Source organism: Haliaeetus albicilla, chromosome 1, assembly GCF_947461875.1.
Source record: "Haliaeetus albicilla chromosome 1, bHalAlb1.1, whole genome shotgun sequence".
NCBI lineage: Eukaryota > Metazoa > Chordata > Aves > Accipitriformes > Accipitridae > Haliaeetus > Haliaeetus albicilla.
The window spans coordinates 15,663,651-15,689,155 of NC_091483.1; the positions used below are offsets into that span (position 1 = coordinate 15,663,651).

General features: G+C 39.1%; 1 protein-coding gene across 2 annotated transcripts; it reads left to right on the plus strand.

Annotated features, from left to right (window-relative positions):
- Positions 1 to 25,414, plus strand: SMARCA5 (SNF2 related chromatin remodeling ATPase 5). 2 transcript variants are annotated; one of them, XM_069779905.1, is made up of 24 exons: positions 1 to 421; positions 3,001 to 3,075; positions 6,001 to 6,167; positions 6,906 to 7,006; positions 7,613 to 7,713; positions 9,654 to 9,833; positions 11,317 to 11,472; positions 11,576 to 11,707; positions 12,487 to 12,555; positions 13,090 to 13,199; positions 13,472 to 13,698; positions 15,432 to 15,553; positions 15,642 to 15,794; positions 17,029 to 17,165; positions 17,892 to 18,036; positions 18,275 to 18,394; positions 18,627 to 18,737; positions 19,322 to 19,435; positions 19,641 to 19,763; positions 21,046 to 21,178; positions 22,178 to 22,296; positions 23,288 to 23,500; positions 23,950 to 24,060; positions 25,109 to 25,414. In XM_069779905.1, the coding sequence occupies exons 1-24, from the start codon at positions 278 to 280 to the stop codon at positions 25,172 to 25,174; spliced, it is 3,129 nt and encodes a 1,042-aa protein (XP_069636006.1). In that variant the 5' UTR covers positions 1 to 277; the 3' UTR covers positions 25,175 to 25,414. The 2 variants fall into 2 exon arrangements, with proteins under 2 accessions (XP_069636006.1, XP_009920478.1); XM_009922176.2 differs by lacking the exon at positions 1 to 421 and adding an exon at positions 1,826 to 2,835.
- Positions 25,415 to 25,505: the final 91 nt, after the last annotated feature.

Below are 25,505 nucleotides of genomic sequence, written 5' to 3' on the forward strand. Positions count from 1 at the left end.
TGCTGCTGCTCTCGCGAGAGCGGGGAGCCGGCTCGGTTCCTGGTTGGTGGGTGGGCGCCCGCCGGGAAAGCCGGGGCGGCAGCGGGGACGGGCCTCCGCCGGCGGCCGCGCACCGGGCTCAGCGCGCCGCTCCCCCTAGCCGCCCCCCCCCCCCCCCCCGCAACTCCCTGAGCCCCCGCCGGGCGGCCGCCACCTTCCCCCCCCCCCCCGCAGCGCGCAGCCAGCTGGGGCGCGGGCCCGGGTCCCGGCGGAGCATTGTCTCTCTGCGGCGGGGATCATGTCCGCCGGGCAGCAGGCGCCGCCGCCGCCGCCGTCGCAACCGGACGAGCTGACCGCGCCGCCGCCGGGCGCCAACAGCAGCGAGGCCGCGGGGGCAGCCCTCTCCGCCGCCGGCCCGGCCGGAGGCGACACCGAGATGGAGGTCAGGCGCTTTCCCCCCCCGGCGGGGACTTCCCTCCCCCCCCTTCCTCCTCCTCCTCCTCCTCTCCCCGGCTCCGCGGGGCTCGGCGGCGGGGAGGCGCCCGGCTGCGCGGCGGCAGGTGCCCGCCATGAGGGACGGCGCCGGCGGGGCCTCCCCGGGCCGCGTGGGGCCGCGGGAGACAATGGAGGGGCGGGCGGGGGCGGGCGCGGGGCCGCCCCGTGCCGTGTGCCGCGGCGCTGCCGGGCCCCGGAGGGAGAGCGGGCGGGTGGCGGGGCCGGGAAGCGGCCCGGCGGGGATACGTTTGGTGGTGGTGGTGGTAGTGGGGGGGGGAAGCGCATCCCTCCGCTTCCCCTCACAGCCGGCCTCCGCACACGGGTCCCGGGCGCCGTGTTCCTCCGCGGCCGCCGCGGGGAGACGGGGTCGGCCTCGGCGCCGGGTCACTTCATGTTATTGGTTTTCTTGGAAGCGGGGAGACGGGAGGGCAGGGGGAGACCCCTTCGCGCTCGGGGGGGGGAGGTGTTCGCCATCCTCCCCGCGCACCCCGGTAGGCGCTGAAGGCGCGGAGCTCTCGCCGGGCTCGTTACCCGCTTCTTGCGAGTAGCCTTTCCCTCCGCTCCTTCCTCCCCGAAAAGCCTTCCCGTCGTCTGCCCTTCCTGCTTCTGCCGTGAGGGAGCCCACGTTCTAAAAGGCAGTAACGTTCTGTGCCCTACCGAAGTGGCTCAAAACTTTTCTTTTGAGGGGTTTTGGTTTTTTTTATTTATTTATTTTTTTTGGCTACAGGTGCTTATCACAGGAATTTCAAGGGGTTTGAGTGATTCCTGGGGGATGCTAATTTTATCCGAGCGGTTGTTTCTTTCACGACGGGAGGAAACTGGTTGGTCCTGCTTTCAGCCCTGAGTGTTTTGTACTCTGAGTCATGCCGTACAGCCCAACCTACTTGATCTAAATAAATTTGCAAATGCCATATTTTTCGGATGAGCATGTAGCGAAAGGACTGTGGGTAATAAGTCCTGCTCGAACCTGCAGAAATAGGGCAATTCCGGGCTGGGGCTAAAGCACACGGAGGCTGTGAAAGGTGTGCTTTTGAGGCGCCTGTGTGCGAGGGCTCTCTCTGTGCTTGCTAAGTTAGTCCCTTTTCAGTGGGGAAGGGATTACCTCGCATAACGCAAAGTTTCAGTTCAGATAGCTTCTTGACAGTCCTGATCATCTGAGAGACCGCTTTTCTCACTCTCCAGCTAAACTGCAAGGTTTTGTCATCTTTATTGCACGTGACGAGATCAGATGGCGTGCTGCTGCGTTTCTGTGTTTCGCATGTTAGGCGTTTCAGGAGAAATGCGAATTTCATACAGAAGTTCAGACCGTCCTATGCTTGTGCTCACTGGTGGGTGGGTGTTGGCTAAATCCAGTGGGAGATGAATAAGAAGATCTGCGTATGAGTTTAAAAGATCTTTAGCAGTAACTTTTTATGCTTGGTTCTTTATATTTTGACTGGTGGATGAAACACTTGCGTTAGGATTCGTCTGTTTCCGCACTCCTTACCTGCCAGAGTTCTGTGAGGAAACACCCGCCCACAAACATCCCGTGTTTTGCCTGCCTTTGTTTCGTGTTGTTTCTTAACTTTCCTGTTCCTTTGTTCTACATTGGCCAGTAAAGATTGAATTTAGCTCAGTTCTTACTTGGCTCAATTAAACAGATGGTTAGTAATGATTTTGAAGGCATCTTGTTTGTTTCCTTTTCTCACCCTTTCAACGATTGTTTTGTGATATACTGCCTTAGCGTGATTTACCACGGAAGGATCATGCCATTGGTTTTGGTTTTAAGAACAGAAGATGGAATTATGTGTGGGAGATGACAGGGAAAGAGTTAACCTAATAACAGGAGAGACAAAGATAAAAAAAAAAAAACAATCTGAAAGAGTAATTGAAGGCAGCATGTCAAGGATTTGGCAGGAAAGGGATGAGGGAGGATTGCCCCCTCCCAACCAACTTGTTTTTCTGTTAGTGTGGTACCATTGGCGAGAACAATAATTATTCGATTTAGTAAACTAAAAAAAGGGAAAAATGCAGTTTGTCTATATTCCTACCCTGCTTCCAGGACAAAGCTGCAGTCCAGGTTCTTACTTAGACTTGTTCCCTTGATACAGAATGATGAGGGATTGGGGTAATCTGGAAAAAGGAAAAAAATTTGAAACTACTCTTGCTTTGGGACCAGAGCTAGTTCTTTCCCAGTACTCTCCAGAGCCAGCTTTCGGAGGGTTTTGGCTCAGCACCCTAGAAGCGGCATGCCGAGCTCCTGGACCACAGCTGTCTCTCTTATTCACATTGATGTGGTGCTTTAATGATGGAGCTAAATCGGATTACAGAGATCTAGCTCTGTCCCTCATCCCGTGGCAGGGATCTTTGATCCATCTCCAGGTAATTTTACAGTAAGTAATAGAAAGCTGCCTATATCAAAGCAGCAAAAGATGGCTGTGCCATCTGATGTCGATAGATAGTAATTTGAAACAAGCTTGTTCTCCTTTACATGGGCATTTTCCCTTGTTCAGAAAATAATTTTTTTTTAATCTTTTTTCATCTCAGGAATCCTTTGAGGGTGCATCACCAGGAAAACAAAAAGAAATCCAGGAAGCAGATCCTACGTATGAAGAGAAAATGGTATGTAACATTTGGGACTGTGTACAGCTATTCAGCACTTATGCATTTGCTTATAATAGACTGAGTTTCCTGCTTGTTTGAAATCTCTTGACTGGATTTATAAAGCTTTGTCTAGTTATTCAAAAATATTTGAGTAACTCGAAACCAAAAAATATCCAGGAAAAAAACCCTCAGACCCTTCTCCTTTTTAGCATTTTGTTCACTGGTCCTCTGCTTTTTCTTCATTTCCATTGCAGTCATTTGTGAGAATAACTGTTAATGTATTTTGCTGTTTCTAGGGAAGTATAGTCCTAGCAGCTTTGAGGTGCTCTAGATTTAGAAGAATGATATGATGGAAAATATTCAAATGTCTTAGGGGAAAAAATGTAATAAAAAGTTGTCAAGTTGCTTTTGAAGGTTATCTGTAGAGTTGTCCTTCCTGTAGGCAAGGGGGATTATGAAGAGTTGAGTATTCACTTTCTTGGTTGGAAATGGAAAGATGCTGTAGGAAAGTGTCCGTAAGTACTTAAATGGCTGCTACCTTATTTTTCAATGTATGGAATCAGTTGAAGTCTAAGACCTTTTTTATATCACTGTTGTGTACAGGAAAATAATTCCAGACTTATTTTTGAACTGCAAGAGTAGCAGTCCTTTGTAGGAAAAGCATAGTAATTTCTATTTGGGGGGGGTAAGCGGTAAAAAAGGAGGTTTGGCATAAGGCATTGAGTAGGCACCGCATTCATTTTCAGTTGAAATACGCTTTAGTAGGAAGACTTCAAAATAGGCAGGTTCTTTCAAACAGTACTGTTTACGGGTCAAAGTCAATAAAAGATGGCTTTCAAAATTCACTGGAGGCTGAGGAGGGGTTTGCTGTTTAGGACAGGCACTGACTGTAGGTCTTGGCCAACTTTTCAACTCTTTTGCTTTGTCTAGACTGAAAGGGATTTTGTTAGCTTTTTCAGAAATTTAATTTGTTCTTTGTGAAGCTCTAGTTAGAGTCCTGGAGCCTTTGAAGATGGTGATTCTGTGCTTCACAGGTCAGATGGGAAGAAACTTAATATTTTCCTTTTTTTTTTTTTTTTTTTTTTAGTTTTTATATATCCTAAATGTAAGAGATGGAGCCATACACTCCTCGCCATCTTATTGCATTTTCTTTCTCTGTTTCTCCCTGTTTTCCTTTCTTCCTGTTTGTAATTCCAGTGTCTGTGACTGCATGTGGAATTTCTTCACAGGAAAGTGAAACTGATTCTTATAATTTGCTGCTTCCTGTGTTGTTTCTTCTTGTCACTGAAAATAACCCAGTCGTCTTCTGCTAATTTCTTTGTGCTACTTCCTGGCAAAGTGAAGAAAGTGAACTAGGAGTTGTCTCTTCTAGTCTCTAGACAGGCACAGTTACAAGGAGTATTGTGTTTTACTGTTGCAATAGTCAGAAGATGCACTGCAAAAGAAAATGGGAAAAGTTTCTCTGTTGGTAGAAGGATAGCTCAAGGTTGCAGAGCACAGCCTGTTTTTGTCTGTGTCCTATCTAAAAGATACAGATAATGTTTGTTAGTCTCTTAAAGGAATATCCTCAAGCGCAATGAAAACGAGTGGTGGGGATGTGTGTGCAAGTGCCAAAACTTGCAGAAGATTCCTCACTACAACTTTAGAATGAGGAAACTTTTGCAATGCAGTCTGTATCGCTTCTACTTGCTTCTCTTTTGCACAGCCAGTGAAACAAGTACTTAAAAATTTAAGGGTCAGCAATTTGGATAGTAGTAAGATCATACCTAGTTTAAGCTTCAGAAACTGTTGCAAAGTAAGCAAAAAAAACCCCCAAACCTATGAAGAAGAGACAGGAAAACTTTTAATTCAATGGATGTGGATTGTAGCTGTGTTAATCAAGCTTAAACTATAGTTAGAGTGAGTGTGACTCTTCTGTGGTACATACAGGATCTCTTTCTTGGTCTCTTTCTTCTCTAACCCCCTGTCTTCCTGTCTTTTACATAGTGCAGGAACTGCTTGCTTTAAAGAGAAGAACACTCACAGAGCTGGCATTGCTCTTGCAGAAGTCTGGAACATATGTTCCTTTTTACTAAGAAAACTGACTTCCTGTAACTGTGCAAGTTGCTAAATACCAGGTTATGTTGTGGCAGCTGGCAGAATGTCAGAGTGGTTGCTGTTAAGCTTGGAGCTGTTTTCCATCTTGATTGTCTGTTCTAAAGTCTTGATGTGGCCTTGGGAAGGTGTGTTGATTCCAGGTGGAACCTGTCTCAAAGGAACTGAACCTTTTAGATGCTAATATTGTCTCCTGTAATCTTTTTTGCACAGCAGAAACAGTGACTCATATCAAAGGGGGCAGTCTGACAAGTTAGACTGAGCATATCTAAGCGGTCTCTGCTGCTGAAATAAGTGTTCTGGCTTCTAGCTATAGGCTCTTGTGCCCCCTCCGCCCCCTTTCATGCCAGCTCTTTTGTTTATCTGACACCACAGTGAGGTGGTGTATCTCACTGAGCAGGCAGGAAGCTAATGCGCTAGAAAATAGTTGTTGCCAGGTTGGTGATATGAACAAGTTCATTGAAGAACCCTGTGCATTCTGGATGGGAGTAAATTTCTGGGAGTGGGACTATCATTTTTGATAGGAGAAGGTTGTTAAGGGGCCTCTGGCCTCGTCTAGTGACACTCATGCAATCTGTGCCAAAGTCAGATTTCAGTCTTAGCGCAGGTCTGTCTTGCCACTTTGATCTTACTGCATGTAGCAAAGGCTAGCCTTGACCCAATAATAGAATATTGAATCTGTCTGCAACAGTTATATTGATGTTAATCATCTCTTCTTTGTTATTGTAGCTATGTATATAAAGAAATGTGAATCTATATTGTTTAAAAAACATTTGTTAGCTTTTCCTTTTGAATGAATACATACTGTAATGTCTCACACTTGTTCTACTTAATTTTCCTTGTCAACAGCAAACAGACAGAGCAAACAGATTTGAGTATCTGTTGAAGCAGACTGAGCTGTTTGCTCATTTCATTCAGCCTGCTGCTCAGAAAACTCCAACTTCACCTTTGAAAATGAAGCCTGGACGTCCACGAATAAAGAAGGATGAGAAACAGAATTTACTGTCAGTTGGCGAGTGAGTGATGACATGTAGGCCAGCTTGTACTGTAATTATGGATTTTATTGTACTTTAGAAGCGTAAGTTAAACTTGCTAGTCTTTTGTCCTGTTTTGGTGTGTGTTTTATGCTGTCTAATTGTGGTATTTTTCAACTGCCCACCTGTAAGTTGCGGCTTGTTAAAGAATTCTAGGAGCTGTAAGAATTTTGTGTTGGTGGTAAAGCACTATCGTGATTAAAAGTATACCAGCATGAAGAAAAGCGGGGGCAGAAAAGTAGAGCGTTTGTGGCTGTAAGTTGTAAGAGTTCACAGAGAACATCAGTATACTGCATCTTACAGGCAGCTTGAAAATCAGAAGTCTGGAAATTTGGATCGCTTTCATTGCAGCTTACATGGCTACAGTATATCTAGCACTGGACAGATGTTCCAGAACTCTTAAATACAGTGTCGTTCCCTGTCTTGTAGTTAAAGGCCAGTACTGACGCACACAGTTTATCCCTTTTCAGTCACTTTGCTCTAATATTTGAGTCTGCTGACAATGTGGTCATCTTAACTTATTAAGAAGCTAATAGCTCTAAAGAGTTAAAAAGCAGCATTTCAGTTGATCAGCTACACACGAGTTCTTCTGAAGAATCTTGCTAGAAGCTTCTTTGGGTGTTTGCATTCTGTACTGCAATGACGTTAGATTTAATTTCAAAACAGTTTCACATCTTTTCAGTTTAGCCAGAAACTTACTTCTTTCTTGCACTTTTTCAGCTACCGCCATCGTAGAACAGAGCAGGAAGAAGATGAGGAGCTGTTAACGGAAAGCTCCAAGGCAACTAACGTCTGCACTCGATTTGAAGAATCTCCATCATGTGTGTTTCCTTTTTTTTTTTTATTTTGTCCCTGTTCTTTTCCTTCAAAATGTTGTTTAAAATGAAATTTATTTTCATCCTTCCCAAGGACAATAAATCAATTTTGGAGGACGGAAGAAGGAGAAAAAAGATCCAGCACCTGTCTAATGGGACAAAACATACTAGTGAGGGACTGTTTATTTTTCAGTGAGGCTAGAAAGATGGTCCAGTGACCCTCGTCCTTTAGAAAACCATTTGCTATACTTTAGTTAGTAGGAAAGAGCTAGCTGGTTTTAAGTCTGTCATCTTACAATTTTTACATATGTAACCTATCTTCTGATACAATTTAAAGTACCTGACAGCTTCCAGTTCATTTAACAGAGAATTCAGTATTCTATTGTTTTAACATTTGACTGTGTTCTGATTTGGGGGGTGGTGATAGAGTTAGAATTTCTATGTATTTTGGGTTCTTGCAGAAAACAAAGCTGTTAGAGCAGCTTGCAGAAACAAAATTAACATGTTGCTGTCTCCAATCTGCATTGTCCTTGGAATTAACTGCATGAAATTTACTACTTGATTTTGTTCTGTTTTTACAGATCTTTTAGTCTATTTTTTCATGTCTTTTAGATGTTAAATGGGGAAAGCTGCGTGATTATCAGGTCCGAGGACTGAACTGGCTCATCTCTTTGTATGAAAATGGCATCAATGGCATCCTAGCAGATGAAATGGTATGCATATAGCCCATGTTTTTGAGGACTTGTGTCCACATACGATACAATTCAATTTTAGTTCAGCTATATATATATATGTTTTTTTTATAGTACAAAATGTAATATACAGTTTGCCTAATCTTATTTTTCTAGTATGTTTTAAGTTACTAAAGTTAAAAGTATCACAGGTGTCTTTATTTAAATAAACTGTGCAGGTAGTTTTACAAATAGGCATATGTAAAGCAAATCTGTCAACCTTTAGAAAAATAAAATTCGGTGGAGGGAAGTTATTCTATAGAATGGCGTGTCCTCTATTTTTTTCTCTAAATTGCAGCTGTTTTGTTACAGTATTCTCAAGCTGCCCTTGTGAAGAGAGTGTCGTGTATGAAAAGAGCAACAAATGTGGGAACACTTCCTTTTGTTGTTAGGGTAAAATGCAGATAGCAGGGTATGAGTGTCCTGTATGGACTGATCTCAGCAGCAAGAGCTACACCAGTGGGAAATGTTCTGTGGAAAATGATGCAAAGATTGATGTAGCTAGAGAGCTGTGTTAAAATTTCTTTCACACCGCGACCATGAACAGTTCAGTCAGCGCTGGCCGTAGTAGTTTTTGTTTCTGTTTTTATTCTTTTTTCCCTGAAAGACAAGGGATGAATGCAGAAGAAATTGCAGTAGTTTGACAGGCAGATATGTTCTTGTCCTCTAAGTGATTTTTAGTTGTATCTGTTTTTCATAAGGAGTAGATAAGGAAAAACAAAAATCTAATTCTATTTTAGTATATTGCATTTCTCATACCTTCTGGTAATTTCTGTGTAATGAAACTTCTTCAAGATAAATTAGAGACAAGTGAATTTAAATTATTGTTTAGTAACATGTTTAATTTTGAAATAGATCAAGGATTTTCTTCAACATACATGCTTATGAGTAGAGGAATTTTCTTTTTTTTTTTTTTTCTGAGTACAGTTCTAAGTGGAGCAGGCTTGTTTTAACAAAAACAACTGGAAAACTTTCTAAGTCTTTGGATTTGTGGTATTCCAAAATCCATTTTGCATTTGAGAAGTTTAAATATTTATTTAAATATTTTTTGATTGATTCTTAAATATTGATCCTTTTGAACTTATTAATGCCTTTCACACAGCTTGTAAACGCTTTTCCACATCTTATACCAGGTGGAATATGGTTATTTTGAAGACAAAGGCTTGAATTTTAGAAGCAAAAATAACTTGCATTCATGGTTTTCGTTTTCTTTAAATCCCATGTGTTTGAGTCATAATCTTTTTGAATTATTTAAATAATATGAATGATCTGTTTTTTGCATGTCTCCCTCAGTTTTGTTTTACTTAAAATTACATGCTGAAGATACAAAGTTTTAAATATTTCTTTTGAATAAAGAACAGAGCACTTAAAAAAAGTGCTTCTAAAGCAGCTCAGTATTTGTTTTCTTTGACATATGCAGCTGTTCACATTTATGTTTGGCTTTCTTCTCAAAAGAACTGACATCATGTCATGGCCTGTAAAAGCCTCCTTACAGGGTTCTTAATTTATTCACTTTATTTCAAGTTTAAGAGAACACAAATGTCCAGTTTGTAAAGTTCATTGACCTCTAAATAAATAATCTGAGTACACCCCAGTCTACAAAACAAAATTTTATGAAATAATGTTTTCTTGCACTTTTAAGAATGTACCTTATTTGAAAGGTAAGGCAAAATTCTAACTTCATAATCCAAGGTTTGAAAATGTTACTTTTTTTTTTTTCTTTTTATTAAATACGGGAAGCCATGCAAGCTTTTCGTAACCAAGATTTTGATGCCTTTTCTGAGTAGCACTGTCCTTAATATATCTCACTCATTTGTTCAGGCTGCTGTGTCTTCCATGTTGTACTCGGAACTCACTCTTGGGTTTTTTAAAGGTGTTTCCCGAGAGACTTTTTTTTTCTGACATGTTAAGGTCTCTTACAGGGTCTTGGGAAGACACTGCAAACAATTTCTCTTCTTGGATATATGAAACACTACAGAAATATTCCTGGTCCTCACATGGTGTTAGTTCCGAAGTCCACTCTACATAACTGGATGAACGAATTCAAGAGATGGGTACCTACACTTCGAGCAGTTTGTTTGATAGGTGACAAAGACCAGCGAGTAAGTTTTGATGTGGTTGTTTTTCCTGTGTAAATCCAGCATGTGATCCTGCTGTCCTTTACGTTTACCTTTCATTCACAGGGAAAGATATTACTTGGATTTGTGGTGGTTAAACAGTAAGAGAAGTGCTATCTACTTAAAATATAACCAGCTTAGAATTCACATGTGTGTTGCCCGGCTATTGCTTTGTCACTTTACACTCATAATTTCTTGTCCAAAGATTTTCTCTCTCCTTTTGTGAAGGCAATACACCGTGTAGACCAGCAAAACCCAATAAATCTTAAAATAGGAAAATAAAATGTTTCATGTAAAGTGCCGTCATTTGTATGAGTATATATATCTGTAAAAAAGTAATTTGTTTTCTGCTCTACATAGTACAGTACATTGTATTGGCTGTAACAGCAGCAGCTCTTAAGAGGATTATGGGGTCTGTCACTAAGGAACTGTTTTCTGAAAACAGTTGTCAGCTTAATGTTGGAGGGGGCAAGGTGGGTTGGTTGCTAAAAGTGGTACGCAAATGGATCTTACTTGGCTTGAATTTTGTCAGTTAAAAGAGAGAATACTGTTCAGCCTCTTATGGCCTTACTATTTCGATCATTCTCTTTTTGTTACTTCATATCAGTTCTTTGCTACTTTTTTTTTTTTTAGCACAGCAAAGAAAAAAAAATGGAGTATGACGGTGTATCTGTAGATCTGTCAACTGGAGTTACCCATTTATTTATGGAAGGAAGAGTTATTACTGGTGCCATTAAACTTCTGCTTTTGTCAGCAGATTTTTTTTTTTATTCTAAAGGCATCTAGCTCTATTTTCAGAGTTTGTTGGGTTGGAAATTACAAAACTATTGATGAAACTTTAAATAGTTCTGGAGGTCATTGGTCCAGGTCTGATATTTTGTGATTTTTTTGTTTTGGTTTTTTTTAGTGCATCTGTTTTGAATACAAAAGTTCTTACTCTTTTTTCAGTATATTTCTTGCTTATAGGAGTGAAGTTCTTGACATTTATACACCCCTGTGTTTTGAATTCTGACTAATTACTGTGTCCGCTTTTAACCTTGGATGTCAGCAGTCTAGAAGTTGTTCAGTTAGCCAAATAAAGCAGTGCTTGAGATTATTTTTTATATTCAAAACCTACTGTTTTCTAAACTTAAAAAAAACAAAGCAAACCAATAGAAAATTAATTTTGAGTTTTGATCTTAGAGTTCAGCTATTGAAAACCTCATGTGTGTACGTAGTTGTGCAGTTTCCAAAGCCAGAAGTTAGAGCTGAAATCCCTTCTCTGCTCTGCCCCAAGGGTTTTAGCAGCTTCAGCACTGACACAATTGTCAAGCTTTACAATGGTTGTATGTTATATTGCCTCTGTAATTAATTTTATCTTTTCTTTCAAGTTTAGTAGCAACATTGGTTTAAAATTTTAACAGCGCTAGTGTGTTTTTGGTTTAGATTTGACAAAGCCTCAGTAACTAACTGTCACCTTGTTGTCTAGGCTGCCTTTGTCAGAGATGTGTTGTTGCCTGGAGAATGGGATGTCTGCGTAACATCATATGAAATGCTCATCAAAGAGAAATCAGTATTCAAAAAGTTTAACTGGAGATACCTAGTTATAGATGAAGCCCACAGGATTAAAAATGAAAAATCAAAGGTAATTTATACTTTCACTGAAAGAGAGATTTGTGTGGATTATTAGGTGGTGATGTGGGGACTACTAATATTTTTATATTTGCTCATGTCTCAATGTCCTTCAGTTATCAGAAATCGTGAGAGAGTTCAAGACTACAAATCGGCTGCTATTAACTGGAACTCCACTTCAGAACAACTTACATGAACTCTGGGCACTTCTTAACTTCCTTTTGCCAGATGTGTTTAACTCATCTGAAGTAAGTCTTCATTTCTGCTAATCAAATTAAGTGAACTTTGCTGCTTTTCCAGATTTGAAAATAGACCTTAATATGTATAGTTAGGAGTATCAGTTACTGATAATGATAGATTGACAGAAATGTTTCCAGAAATGTGAAGTATAGTAGGGTAGACTACTTTTCTCAGCTTGGCCATTTTTAAGGGCTGTTGTGAGCTTAGCAGATATAAGAGGTATTTAAAATCACAATGTGAAGATGATCTCTACTGCATTTCAAAATAGGTTTAAGCATTTTATGACAGCTAAACCAACTAACTTTGTTCTTATATTTAACTATAAGTTACCTTATTGTTTATCTAAGACTTCTTTCCTGTGAGTTGGGAGATACTATGTAATGACCAAAAGACTTCACAAAGTGAAGGATGTGCTTAACTGTTTTGATGAATTGGGAGCATAACATCTCTAGAAAGGGAAACCTTGTGGTGCATTACACCAAAATTTTACTTTTCATTTTTCATCAAATGCTGCAGTAGTACGCTTCTTCCAGATGGAATTTGTCCAATGGAGTGATATCAGTGAGTCTTTTTCAACAGAAAAGGACTTGCATATTGATTCTTTTTTTTTTTTTCCCAGAAGACATTGTGTTATAAAGCTTTCCATAAAAATAGACCAAAGAGGGTAATTTGTTCTTTTACTTACTGCCTGTGTAAGAGAATCACCTGAGGTGTATTTATTCACCATTGTAATGACATTGCACCTTGAAAGGAAACCTCTTACTTACCAGTGATTTTGTTGATACAGGACTTTGATTCATGGTTTGATACAAACAACTGTCTAGGGGATCAAAAGTTGGTGGAACGTCTCCACATGGTAAGTCTTTCTGCTTTTTGTATAAGTGTTACGTTTACCTAAGTTAGGTTCTAAATAATTCTTCTAATGCTTCTTGCGACGAAGTATTAGGGTGAGGTAGCTTATTCCAGAAACTATGGTAGGCTTTCAGGATAGGTTGGTGAAGCTCAGAAGATGATCTGTGTCTTGAAAAGGAAATTGTTTTGGAGGGAAGAGAAGGGTCGATAGTTCTGACTTTCAGGGTTCTGAAATACTTACATTAAAAATATTGGCTATGAAGAGACTAGATATTTCAGTCAAGCAAAATTAAAAAAGAATCGAGGGGCATAGAACCATCTAAAAGATGATTTTGGCCTAATCTTTGAGTCTTCCAAAGAAAGCACATGTATATTCCCATGTATAAGAACTTGTCCATATAGATTGCTTTTTCAGATTATCTGGTAATAGGTCTGGTGTTTGAGCATTTATGATAGAGAATACCTGCACTGCTTCTGTCTGTTGACCTGTTCAGTGTTTCAGTTTCCAAAATACGTTTAATGATGCAATCTCTTTCAGGTGCTACGACCATTCCTTCTACGTCGCATTAAGGCTGATGTAGAGAAAAGTTTGCCTCCAAAGAAGGAAGTTAAAATTTATGTGGGTCTCAGCAAAATGCAACGAGAATGGTAATTCACGTACTTGACTGTGCTATGGTGAAGGCTCAGAAGGAATGTGCTGCTTGTGACTTGATTATTGTGTGGATCTTGATTTAATTCCTTCTGGTGTACTCCCAACTCATACATATTTCCTTGTGACACTTGTGATGACAAAACCGTGCATATCAGGGGGAGTTACTGGATGAAATGAGGGGGAGGGTGAGCTTCTGACTATACTTATCATTTAAAGAAAGGCCCACTTTGTTTTAGGGTTACAAAAGTTTTTTCTTTCTTTGATGTAGGTATACACGAATTTTAATGAAGGATATAGATATATTGAATTCAGCTGGGAAGCTGGACAAAATGAGACTGTTGAATATCCTCATGCAGTTGCGAAAATGTTGCAATCACCCGTATCTCTTTGATGGAGCAGAACCTGGTCCACCTTACACAACAGATATGCATTTGGTCACCAACAGTGGCAAAATGGTAGTATTGGACAAATTGCTACCTAAGTTGAAAGAACAAGGTATGCATCTCGTTGTTGTTGTTTGAGAGTTGTTTGGTTCAATGATAAAAATAAAAGTTAGTGCTTCTTAATGTTTCCATGTATCCTGAGCAAAACCCAGCACATTTTAGCCAGGATTATTGTGGATTTCTAGCATGGTACCAGCTTGTCAGGCACTATATCTTAAGTAGTTGACACAAAAACAATTTGTGAAGTGCCTTCATAAATAACTGGATCAATAGTCCATTATGGCTTTTTGTGATGGTGTTTTGATTTTTTTTTTTCCCTTTTAAAATTTTTTTTCTTTTTTCATCCCAGCTAAATTGAGACCACAGAAGCATCAGTTTGTCTGGGCTTTAGGTTTTCTTTCTTAGCATTATTAGCTGTTAGAAACATAATCATGTGGTATTTTAGCCACTCCTTTGATTTGCCGTGAAGTACCATTTCACATTCAAAGTGTTCATGTAAGGTTAAAGTCAAATCCGTTGTGAAATGTTGGTCTGTCTTGCTGCATATGATTTTGAGCAGCACCTGATTTTTTCAGTGAATTCTTTAAGGCATGCAAACATGGGGGCACACTCAGTTATTTTAAAGTTATTTGACATTAGGGAAAAAGCTCTGGAATACATTACTGTAAAACTTGGTCACCACAGAATTTTTGACTCATTATTTCAATGAGTATGCTTAATGAAGTAACTTGGCTAAAGGAGAGGAGCAAAGTTTGTGACTGGGGAGCCATTGCAGAAATATAAAACCAAATCCAAACCTTAGCCTTAGGTAATATAAAGGTAACCTGTACTTCGTATCCAGATATCGTTCAAGCAGCTGTGGCGATATATGTCATTGTAAGACTGAAAAAGAAGAATTCAGTGGTTACTTTGCTTTTTTTGATCTTGGCTTCTTTCTACTGTGTGGCTTCTTGTTGAGACGTGGCAATTAAAATTGGCCTAGTCTTAAATCAAATACTCATCTTTCTTAAACAAAAGAGAGTGAGTTCATTATTAGACCTTGAGTCCAAAGGACAAAAAAAAAAAAAATCGTACTAGGAGAATATAGGGGGAGGTGGAAGCTTTGTAATATTCTGTGTTTTACTTAAAACTTTCAAGTAGGTTGGAAATGGTTGTGTGTGTATATATGTATAAATTACTGTACCTTTACATTTTTTGGAGGTTGTTCTTGCCAGGTAAGTAAACTGACAAGTCTTTAAGAAAAACTTACTTACTTTCTAGATATCTTATATCCAAAGCAAATACTTCAAAATTTCATTCTTTGGTGTTTTTATATTTGTGTTATCATCTTACTTGGCTGTGTCTAGGAACACTTTGATAAGAGTACAACAGAAAACAAAAGCAAAAAGGCAGCCACTAACTAGACTCTAATATACCGTAAGGCAAGCAATCCCCATGGCAAGCACAGGAGCCTGCCAGTTGGTAGCTAAACAGCTGTAAGAGCTATGAATTCGCTCTAGCCCACTCCAGTCACGTCTGGTGTTACCTGGAACCCTTTGAGCCCTGCCTTGGGCACCAAAAAGGACTGCTGTGGTTTAACCCCAGCTGGCAACTAAGCAAGCCCCACACAGCCGCTGTGATGGCAGCAGCTGCAGCCCTATGTTATATATTGGGCTTTGAAATTCTAACTGCTTTTCTTCTCCGTACATGGAACTGCTCTCCTTCTCTTTCTGGTAACGCAAACTTGCAGAGTTTGATAAATCTTAAGTTTTGGCAAAAACATGAGAGAGCTTTTTACCCAAACAGGCTCAAGAGTCTTAATCTTCAGTCAGATGACCAGAGTCCTAGACATCTTGGAAGATTACTGTATGTGGCGAAATTATGAATATTGTAGACTAGATGGACAAACACCACACGATGAGAGACAGGTATTTAAAATTTTAAGTATTTTATTTAAGTAAAAATTGTACCCTTAAAACATTTGGTTCAACTGATATGTTCCTTTTATTTATTTAGGCATCTATTAATGCATATAATGAACCTGGTAGCTCAAAATTTGTGTTCATGTTGAGTACACGGGCAGGAGGTCTTGGAATCAATTTGGCTACTGCTGATGTTGTCATTCTCTATGATTCAGACTGGAATCCACAAGTAGATCTTCAAGCTATGGTAAGAATCTAGATGGAAATTAACATTCGTTCTTTTCTTTTTCATGGAACTTTCCTAGAAATGTGTGGCATGATGTAGTATTTAAAAAAAAAAAAATTAGTATTTTTCCTGCTTTAGGACAGGAGTAGTATTTGTAAGACTGATTTTTCAGTTCCAGTGCAGCTTCCACTGTGTGGAACCCTTAGTCACATTTGGGCTATACAATGTTTTATGCAGTGGGAAATGCTGGGTATATGCTACAGTACTCCTAATAGTATTTAATGCAAATAGCCTACTTTGTTCTTTAAAAAAAAAAAAACAACCAAAAAAACCCCCAGATCTAGCATGTTAATCCCAAAACTATAAAGCTTTACTTCTGTGGGGGGTGGAGGTGAATGTGTTCACACTGTCTTCCTTGAGACCTTGGAAAAGAGATAAAGAAAAGGTGAATTAAACTTTTCAAAAACTGCTTTTATGGTGGTGGTAAGTGAGCAAGCTCCTTTTAGCAACATCTTTAATTTTTTTTGAAGTAGATTTGCATGCATCTCCAACCTTGGACTAATGTCAAGAACACTACTGACCACATAAGAAAGTAAAGCTATTTAAAAACTACCAGCATCTTTTGACTAATGAGGCCTTTCAGTGACAAATCTTGGAGATTTCTTTTTAATTATTTCAGTTAAGCTGTAGGTTCTCAAGTATTATAGCAAAAATTCGTTCAGAAGAATGATGGAACTGGTGTCTGGAAGCTAAAGCGCGATAGTTCCAGCTACTGCTATAGGTGTATGTTCAGAATACTAATTCTCACAGTTGTTAACGATTTGCCAGTCAGGTGAGGTGTGCATTGTATTTTTCTTGAAATATTCATGGCACAACTGAACAATTTTCAGAAAGGTAGCTTTTGGTTAGTACAGAGATAATTTCTTCAACACTTTGATTTTACAGAAGGTTACTTAAGGTCAGGAGCAGCCAGTCTTCTCCCCTGTGTCATTTAACCAAAAAAACCCCAAACACACACTGGTTTTCGTATGAGACACATACTCGGTGTTGATGTTACTGAAAAAAACACCCCAAAACTTGCAATGCAGATAAGAACGTGCTACCTTGGGTAGTCATGTCAGCTGAATGTCTATAAAGATTTAACTAACCTATGCTATTCCGTTTAGTATGTTGAAACTAATGAGAATTGAAGACTGATTATATAGTCATGCTGGAAACCAAGTACTGAATTTTTTGTTACTCCTTTTTTGCCTAGGATCGAGCGCACAGAATTGGCCAAACAAAGACTGTTCGAGTGTTCAGGTTTATCACAGACAATACAGTGGAAGAAAGAATAGTGGAACGTGCAGAAATGAAACTCCGGCTAGATTCCATTGTCATTCAGCAAGGCAAGTATATGAAGGCAATTTGTTTGTATATATGATGTGATTCTCTTCTTTTTTTCACAACTTGTAAACTATAGTGAAATCAGCTAGTAAGCATCAAGGGGAATGTTGCTTTTGCCTCAGCTGAACTCTGAAGATAGAGTGCAAAGGCCTGATCCTTGAAAATTTATTTTACTGTAGGGGTGTAGGCTTTTCCTCGCTAACTTTTTGATTACCTGCCTAGTCATACCTAAGTAGAAGTGGGTATAGTCAGATTTATGTGTGGTTTTTTGTTTGGTTTTTTTTTTAAAGCACTCGACTTCTGCTTTGAACTGGAAAAATTAATGCCTTGCCTGTTTTTTAATAGATGGGGAGAAGTAATGACAATGTAAGCTTTTTGGTTGACTTCATGGGAATCAGTAACTTTATTTCTGAAAAAAGGACTCATAAGGTTTAGTCTGGAAATTGTGAAAATGTGCACCATAACAAAGCTTATATGGAAGACCTTACATCCAAAATGATGTTGTCTGAACACAATTCATGTATAATACAGCAAATGTATGTGATCCCTGTATAGATTTTGCCCGCCTTTTTTTTTTTTTTCTCTCCCTTCATTTGGAATTTCCTTTACTGAGAGAAGAGAGTATAGCTTTCACATGGAAGTGTAAGGGGAATAAAAAATCACGTATTGCTCCTTCTGTAAGGTAAACTCTTTAGTTAGTTGTTACCCTCCAATGCTTTTATCTTCAGGAAGACTGGTGGATCAAAACCTGAATAAACTTGGGAAGGATGAAATGCTGCAAATGATTAGACATGGAGCGACACATGTGTTTGCCTCAAAGGAGAGTGAGATTACAGATGAAGATATTGATCACATTTTGGAAAGAGGTGCAAAGAAGGTAAGATAAAGTTTAAGAAAATGGAAGCCCAGCTGTAGACTTACTTAAATCTGATGGCAAGACAGTATATCCCTAGATGATAACTTGATTGTAAGCTAGAGAGAATAGGGGTTTTGCTATTGAGGGTTTCCATATTGGTCAAATATGCTTGTTTTTTCTACTCTTGTAAATGAGATCTTTTGTAATGAAGTACCTTTCAAAATTGCTACTGTTCTTTTCTCTCTCCTCCCCCTCCAAGACTGCGGAAATGAATGAAAAACTTTCAAAGATGGGTGAAAGCTCACTCAGGAATTTCACAATGGATACGGAGTCCAGTGTGTATAATTTTGAAGGGGAAGACTACAGAGAAAAACAGAAGGTAACATTTAAATCTCTTTTGGAGGAAAGCACTAAGTTGTATGATTGAACCATATTTATTTAAGAAGTGTGGGTTAAAATACAACTTAATCTATGAAAATAGTTTCTAAGTTTTATTACTTATTCAGTGAAGTAGATGTAGACCTAGTTTTATATAAAACTTGCAACTGGTCTGAATATTTTTCAAGGCTTAGTCTTAATATTTCTTGGGGTGGTGGGATCTGTTTTTATAGATGGCATTTACAGAGTGGATTGAACCACCTAAACGAGAAAGAAAAGCCAATTATGCTGTGGATGCTTACTTCAGAGAGGCTCTTCGAGTCAGTGAGCCAAAAGCACCCAAGGTGAGTTGGCCAATTTAAAAAAATAAATTGTGCAAATATGCATGATAAATGGCTACAGCTGAAAGTGAGAAATTGGTCTTTATTGATAAAAACTGCTCTATTCACTTTTATAAATTGGGGAGGCGATTGAAATTTAGAAAAATCCAAAGGACTTGAGACAAACTTCTGTGAGAAAAAAGTAAGAGCAGGATGAAACTTGTAAGATGTTAAGAGGGTGAGACCAGGGTGTTTCTTATTTTACTTTTATTGAAGCAGCTGTGATTTTTTCCATTCTTGTGGAAGATTTCCATAGTGGTACTCAGAACACCTGAACTTTGTTCAAGGGGATGCACATATGACTCTTTCCCCAGCCTCCTCCTCCTCCCAAAAGACCCTCTCCCCTTTTCTCACAGGTCTTTCACTCTTAGAATTCTTCGTGGTTGTAGTTGTCTCTTGCATTGTGTGGGCTTTTTTTTTTTTCTTTGTTAAGACTGCATTTTTGTAACTAAAGCTTTTTTTTTGCTCATGAACTGAAATCAGTTATTACAAGCAAACAGATTCTTTGTGTGAAATGGAGTCAAATACAAACTTTGTATGTATTTCAGGCACCACGGCCTCCAAAACAGCCAAATGTACAGGACTTTCAGTTCTTTCCTCCACGCCTGTTTGAACTACTGGAAAAAGAGATTCTCTACTACAGGAAAACAATTGGGTACAAGGTAACTGAAGAATTCACGTGTTGCAACAGTTTACTACTGCAGCAGTAGGAGAATATGTACTTGTCCTGCCTTTCACGCTAATTTAAATGAAATAAAAAAGTCATTTTGAGCTGAACAAATGATTAGGTTATGTTAACAGAAAAGTGACAATTAGCAATTATCTGTGAAAAATTAATCAAATTTTACAAAATGCAAAACCTTTCAGGTACCTCGTAACCCTGATCTGCCAAACGCAGCCCAAGCACAAAAGGAAGAGCAGCTTAAGATTGATGAGGCTGAACCACTTAATGATGAAGAACTAGAAGAAAAAGAGAAACTTCTAACCCAGGTATGGTTGGGTAATTAGCAAGATGGAAATCAGCTGAAGCTGGCTTTGTGTTTTACAGTGTTACAGGAACATTTCTTTGTCATTGATTCACACATGCCAAAGTTAACGCAGCTGCAAGTTTTGATTCTGACTGAAAAGAGGTTTAGTGCATTAGGTTTGTCATCAGCCTGGGTATGTTTGAAGAACGTGCACTGAATTAGCGTGCTCGGGTTGTTCTGAATCTGGTCTATGTTCTGTGTATTTTAAGGCTGAAGAGTAAGAACTAAACCAGTGTCAGAGTCTGGCCTCCCAAGTTTGCACTGACTGTAGGGTGTGACATCTTTCCTCAGCTGTGGGACCTTGCAGGCTAGCTGCAGAGCTGAATGTGCTATTTGTCACATTATTTAAAGTGTATCATCTTCTGCCAAAGTATCACTCCCATATGGAAGTGAATCCTGCAGGATGAATGGTCAGTTTTCCTAAACTATGACTGGCAGTGGATAGTGTCCCTCTCTTAAAGAGGATATGAGCTGAATAGGTATATAATTAGGTAGCACATACATTTAAATCATTTAAAACAGGTTAGTGCCTGTTAGGCCTTACATGAGGGTTTTTTTGGTGGGGGGAGTTACAGGACAAGATCTCTTGCTTGAGTAGTAATGCACTGGAACAGTTCACTGTTTAAAAACTATACAATCAAGCAAGCAAGCTGTGGCTAAATCGTAACATGGCTAGCAGAATTTTTACTGCCAACTGTTTTTAAAAGTTATTGCTAATATGAAATTAGCCTATTTTGGCAGCTGATAACTTCAGCAGTACTATTTCTGTCCCTACTGAGTATCATCACAAGACAGCTTTAGACCACCTGAGGGAGGTTGACCAGGGGAAATGGCTGATGGCATCTGTGAGGCACTCAGTGGGCCTTTTTGACAAAACAAAACCATTATAGAGACTATTGCTTCACTTGTGGGATTTTTCTTCTTAAAAAGTGATCCCATGTTCTGTTTCAGAGAATATTGGTAGGAGGGATTAATCTATGAGCTGAAGACTCTTTTTATCCGAAACTAGTAGGTAGTCAGAGAACCAGTACTAATCATTACGCAGTATTTAGACGGAGAGACTACAGTGACTGCAGTATAAAAAACAGGTTTTATGCTAACATTATCTGCAGAGAAAGCAGAGGTTTAATACTGTTGGAATTGATGGAAGTGTTACAGGCTGTTTAAAGACATCTATTGAAACAAATTGGGAGAGAGACAAATACTGAACTTCTGTGCAATGTTTCCTTCTGATTGCTATAAAGGGATTCACTAACTGGAATAAGAGAGATTTTAACCAGTTCATCAAAGCTAATGAGAAGTGGGGCCGTGATGACATTGAAAATATAGCACGAGAAGTAGAAGGAAAAACCCCAGAGGAAGTCATTGAGTACTCAGGTAACTTACTTTTTAAGTAGTCAGCTCTGTGAGTGAGTCCATATCTAATGCCGCTTTCCTAGTTTGAACTGGCTATGAACGTGGTAATATCTTACCTCTGAGAATTTCTTACATGGCTCTTTTAGACTTTCAGGGTAGAATTGTACTGATGGATTTGGGGTCTGCTGATCTAGATTTTACCTTGTTTAGCCCCTGCGGAAGCAAAGCTTTACTAAAATGTGCATGTAAACTTTAATGTATCCTGAATCTACTCTAACTGGATAGTGCTGTCTTGAGTTCTTGTTAATTTTTGCAAAAGGAAATGCTGAGAAACAATGCTTAGCTGGAGAGATGTCATTTTCCCTTGTATTCACTAACCAGTAGTTTTCTTGAATCTTTACACCTTTATTACCTCATCCTCATCAAGAGTGGGATACAGTAAACATTTTGTGAATGAATATATAATGACCATTGGTTTTTGTAACCAAAGTCCACTTGGCTACTTACCTCTGATGTCTTGGAACTGTTTTCTACTGTAGTGCGGCTGCAAGGTCCTGGGGCTAAAATTCTAAAGGTGTACATATATAGCAGTTTACAGATGGGAAAAATTCTTTTAAAAAAACTTTTATTTAAGCACCTAGTGGTCTTTTAGACACTTGCTCTTGTCTTTGGCCACTCAGTTGCCCTTCTGCTTTGCTCTGTAAAAATGTATTGCTGTTATATCAGTTTCCGTTTTAAGAAGCTTTTTTCTTTGAGATTGGCTAACAAAAACCTTTCTGGCCTGTATCACACCTCATTTAAACTCAGGATTCCTATATCTGCCCCCTTCAAAATAGTATTTATGATACTGCAACATATGATATCAGAAAGTGAAGGTTCCTTATTGGGTAAAGGCATGCCTATTTATATACAGCAGTAAGTTCTGGTAAAAGGAAGTAACATCTAACACCTTTTTTAAAGGTAAAACCCCCTAACTTTTAGGATGCATGATAAGAAACTAACCAGTTGTTCTTTTCTTAGCTGTGTTCTGGGAAAGATGCAATGAACTCCAAGACATAGAGAAGATCATGGCTCAGATAGAAAGAGGAGAAGCCAGAATTCAGCGACGAATCAGCATTAAAAAAGCGCTTGATACAAAGGTATCTTTGCTGTGCTGCTTGCTTTAATTTCCCTGTGCCAGTGAGGTGAGATGCAGGACTCCATGTCTAGCCGGTGTTACTAATGTATGAAGACAACGTGTTGGGCATGGTATTTACCTCTTTTGCATAGTCCTCAGCAGTTGCTTCCTATAGGTTTTCCATTCTATAGAACTGCTGTCTGGATGATAACTTCAGGTATGGCCTAACCTGTTGTTTGTTACAATCATCTTTCTTTCTTTATCAGGGGACAGACTGTTCATAGTGCTGTATAACAAAGTCCCAATAACTACCTGCTTTTTGAAGCAGAATTTCTTTTGGACCTGTGCAACTGAAAATTATATATATGTGTGTGTGTGTTGTTTAGAGCACTTAAAAAGGGAAGACTTACTTACCAAGCAGAGCAGGCTTTCGTTCAGATCTATGTTTCACCAACCAGGGTTTGGTAACAAACAGATTTGTAGTAAATTAAGACAGTCTATCAGAATTCCCCTCCTGCCCCCACTTCAGGTTTGACTAGTTAGTTACCTCTTCTAGGGAAGTCAGGGGAAGAACAGTGTCTGAGTCAATTAACCAGAATGCAGCTGAACCATGTGCTACAGCCTCATGTACCTTTTTACTCTTACTCCGATTTTGACTATTCCTGAGGATTTGTGTGTTAAAATGAATCACTGCCATTTGAAGCCTGGCAGATCTTGACTATTTTCAAATGTAGTGACAGGTCTGCCGTTAATCAAAAGATCACAAGCAAAGCTGTCTGTTGTCTAAACCAGCATTCACCAGTTTAGATGGTATTGGTAAATGCAGTATCTAGAACCCACAGTTCCTTACATGTGGTGACTTAGCACCAGAGATCATAAAAGATCTAGTTTTCTGACTTGGTATTTTGTTCATCTGCCTGTCTTCATGTGATGTATTGCTTTTCATATAAAACAGTTCTGTCCTAATTCTGAACTCTGTCTTAGTTTTGTATGTTCGTTCTTGTTTTGTTTAGATTGGCAGATATAAAGCCCCTTTCCACCAGCTAAGAATATCATATGGTACTAATAAAGGGAAGAATTACACTGAAGAGGAGGATCGCTTTCTAATCTGTATGCTTCACAAGCTAGGATTTGATAAAGAAAATGTTTATGATGAATTAAGACAGTGTATCCGAAACTCCCCGCAATTCAGATTTGACTGGTTTCTCAAGTCCAGAACTGCAATGGTATGTATTAATCTTGTTTGCTTTTTGTTCATAAATACCTATGACAACACTGTTACACATCAGGCTAATTAAATAGCTTCTGAAATACTGAGCTATGTGCGTGTGTACAATACGTAAAAATTTTTTTAGACTTTCCAACAACTGTAGTGGCTGGCAAATGCCGTAAACTAAAAAGTCTTATGGGAGGAGAAATTAAAAATTCCAAGGTACTGTTTTTTAAAATCAACATGAATTTGAGTTAAATACAAATGTGTTTTAAAAAGCTAACATCTGTGATCAAATCCATTCCTGTGAAGCCAGCCAGTAACTATCAAAAAATATTTCATTCCTTTTTTGCGCTGCCACGATATAGCAAAAAACTTTTACCTACTTACAGGCATTTCTAATCTTCTAACATGATTTTTACATTAAGTGGCTGCCTAATGTAGTGAGTATGTTGTGCAATTTAGGAGCTACAAAGGAGATGCAATACTTTAATCACCCTGATTGAAAGAGAAAACATGGAACTGGAAGAAAAGGAAAAGGCAGAAAAGAAGAAACGTGGACCAAAACCATCTTCGGTAAGATTTAAAAAGGCATTTCTCTGGAAAAGCTCATTTGAAGACAGGGTGCTTTTCTAATTGTCTAGGACAAGTAATATCTAAAGTTACTTAAATAACAACAACAAAAAACCTTATAGGGCAGCGTTAAGAGCTGCTTAAAGTTCACGCTGTCATTCAGGTAGCACAGTTGTGGATGTCAAATAAAGGAAAATAAGTTTAGGTTCTAAACCGTAGCTCACATGCTTTGGAGCAGATGATGTTATGTTCTGGATCACTGAGTTGGTACGCTGTATCAGTTTACCCTGGTAAAGTAAACCAGAGATTCATTTGGCCTTTTGATTAGTTTTTACCCCTAAAGAAATCCTGTGTTTACTACTGAGGGATACATAGGCAACATAGACAATTCATTCCACTTACTTGGAGAATGCTACAGATCTGTTTACAGGTGTTCCTATGCAGACTCTGCTGTCTGCCATCCCTTTCTTTCTATGGGGAGTTAGTCAGTCATGAAAGGGGCTTCTAGAGCTAGATTTGGGAAAACAGCACATATGCTTGACTATTCTCTTTGCTGACTAAAATACTGCTAGATAAGCAGGCCTGTGTTGTAAAAGAAATACCTACTTTACCCATTTTCTTGCCTAGATTTGTTGTTCAAGTTGTTGTTGCCTAGAGCTGTTGTATCAGAAACAGCACAACTTACTTTGCAGATATGCAGAAATCAGTAGAGTTAAGAGTGGTGGATTAATAAGTTCCTTAGAACTGTTCACAGAATATTTAAACAGGTATTTAGAAATACCCTTTCATAAATGGGAAGCTTTATAACATCCTTACTTGCTTCTATACACCATTTACCTCTATGAAATCGTACTCTTCCAGAATTGGAAGAATACAAGACAACGGCTATCCTGAGGAGGATCTGCCTATTTGCCATATTACAACATTTGCAACTGATCACATTTTAAAGCTGCCAGGGTCTAAATTATCTCCATGTGCTTTGACTTGAAATGCATTGCTTGCGTACAATCTTCTTGTATCACAATAACTTATTAAAAAACTTACCTTACAGGCACAGAAGCGCAAAATGGATGGTACTCCTGATGGTCGTGGAAGAAAAAAGAAGCTAAAGCTGTGAATGCAGAATTTTTGTAATCACTAAATTTAAAAAGTAGTTCTTTAATTTACGGGTCTTCATAAGATGTACTGTATAATGCTCAACTATTATGTCATTAAAGGACATCGGGTTCATCTGTTTACTGAACTAGAAACATAGTACTTAATGTAGTTTCACTTTTTTAAATGCAACAGCTGTGCTGAATTTTTTTTACCATTAACACTTGAAGTAATAAATAGGCTTCATTTATTAATAAAGCTTCATGTGACTTTTTTTCATTAATGTTTCTACTTGAATACCTATTTATTTAGTAGTTATCCCCCAATTTTTTTCCTCTTAGGGTGTTGCGAAC

Coding starts and splice junctions, on each gene's coding strand:
- SMARCA5 (XM_009922176.2), top strand. CDS start 2,566: ATGATGAGGGATTGGGGTAATCTGGAAAAAGGAAAAAAATTTGAAACT. Junction 9,834..11,316: donor TAGGTGACAAAGACCAGCGA/GTAAGTTTTGAT, acceptor CTTGTTGTCTAG/GCTGCCTTTGTCAGAGATGT. Junction 11,473..11,575: donor TTAAAAATGAAAAATCAAAG/GTAATTTATACT, acceptor AATGTCCTTCAG/TTATCAGAAATCGTGAGAGA.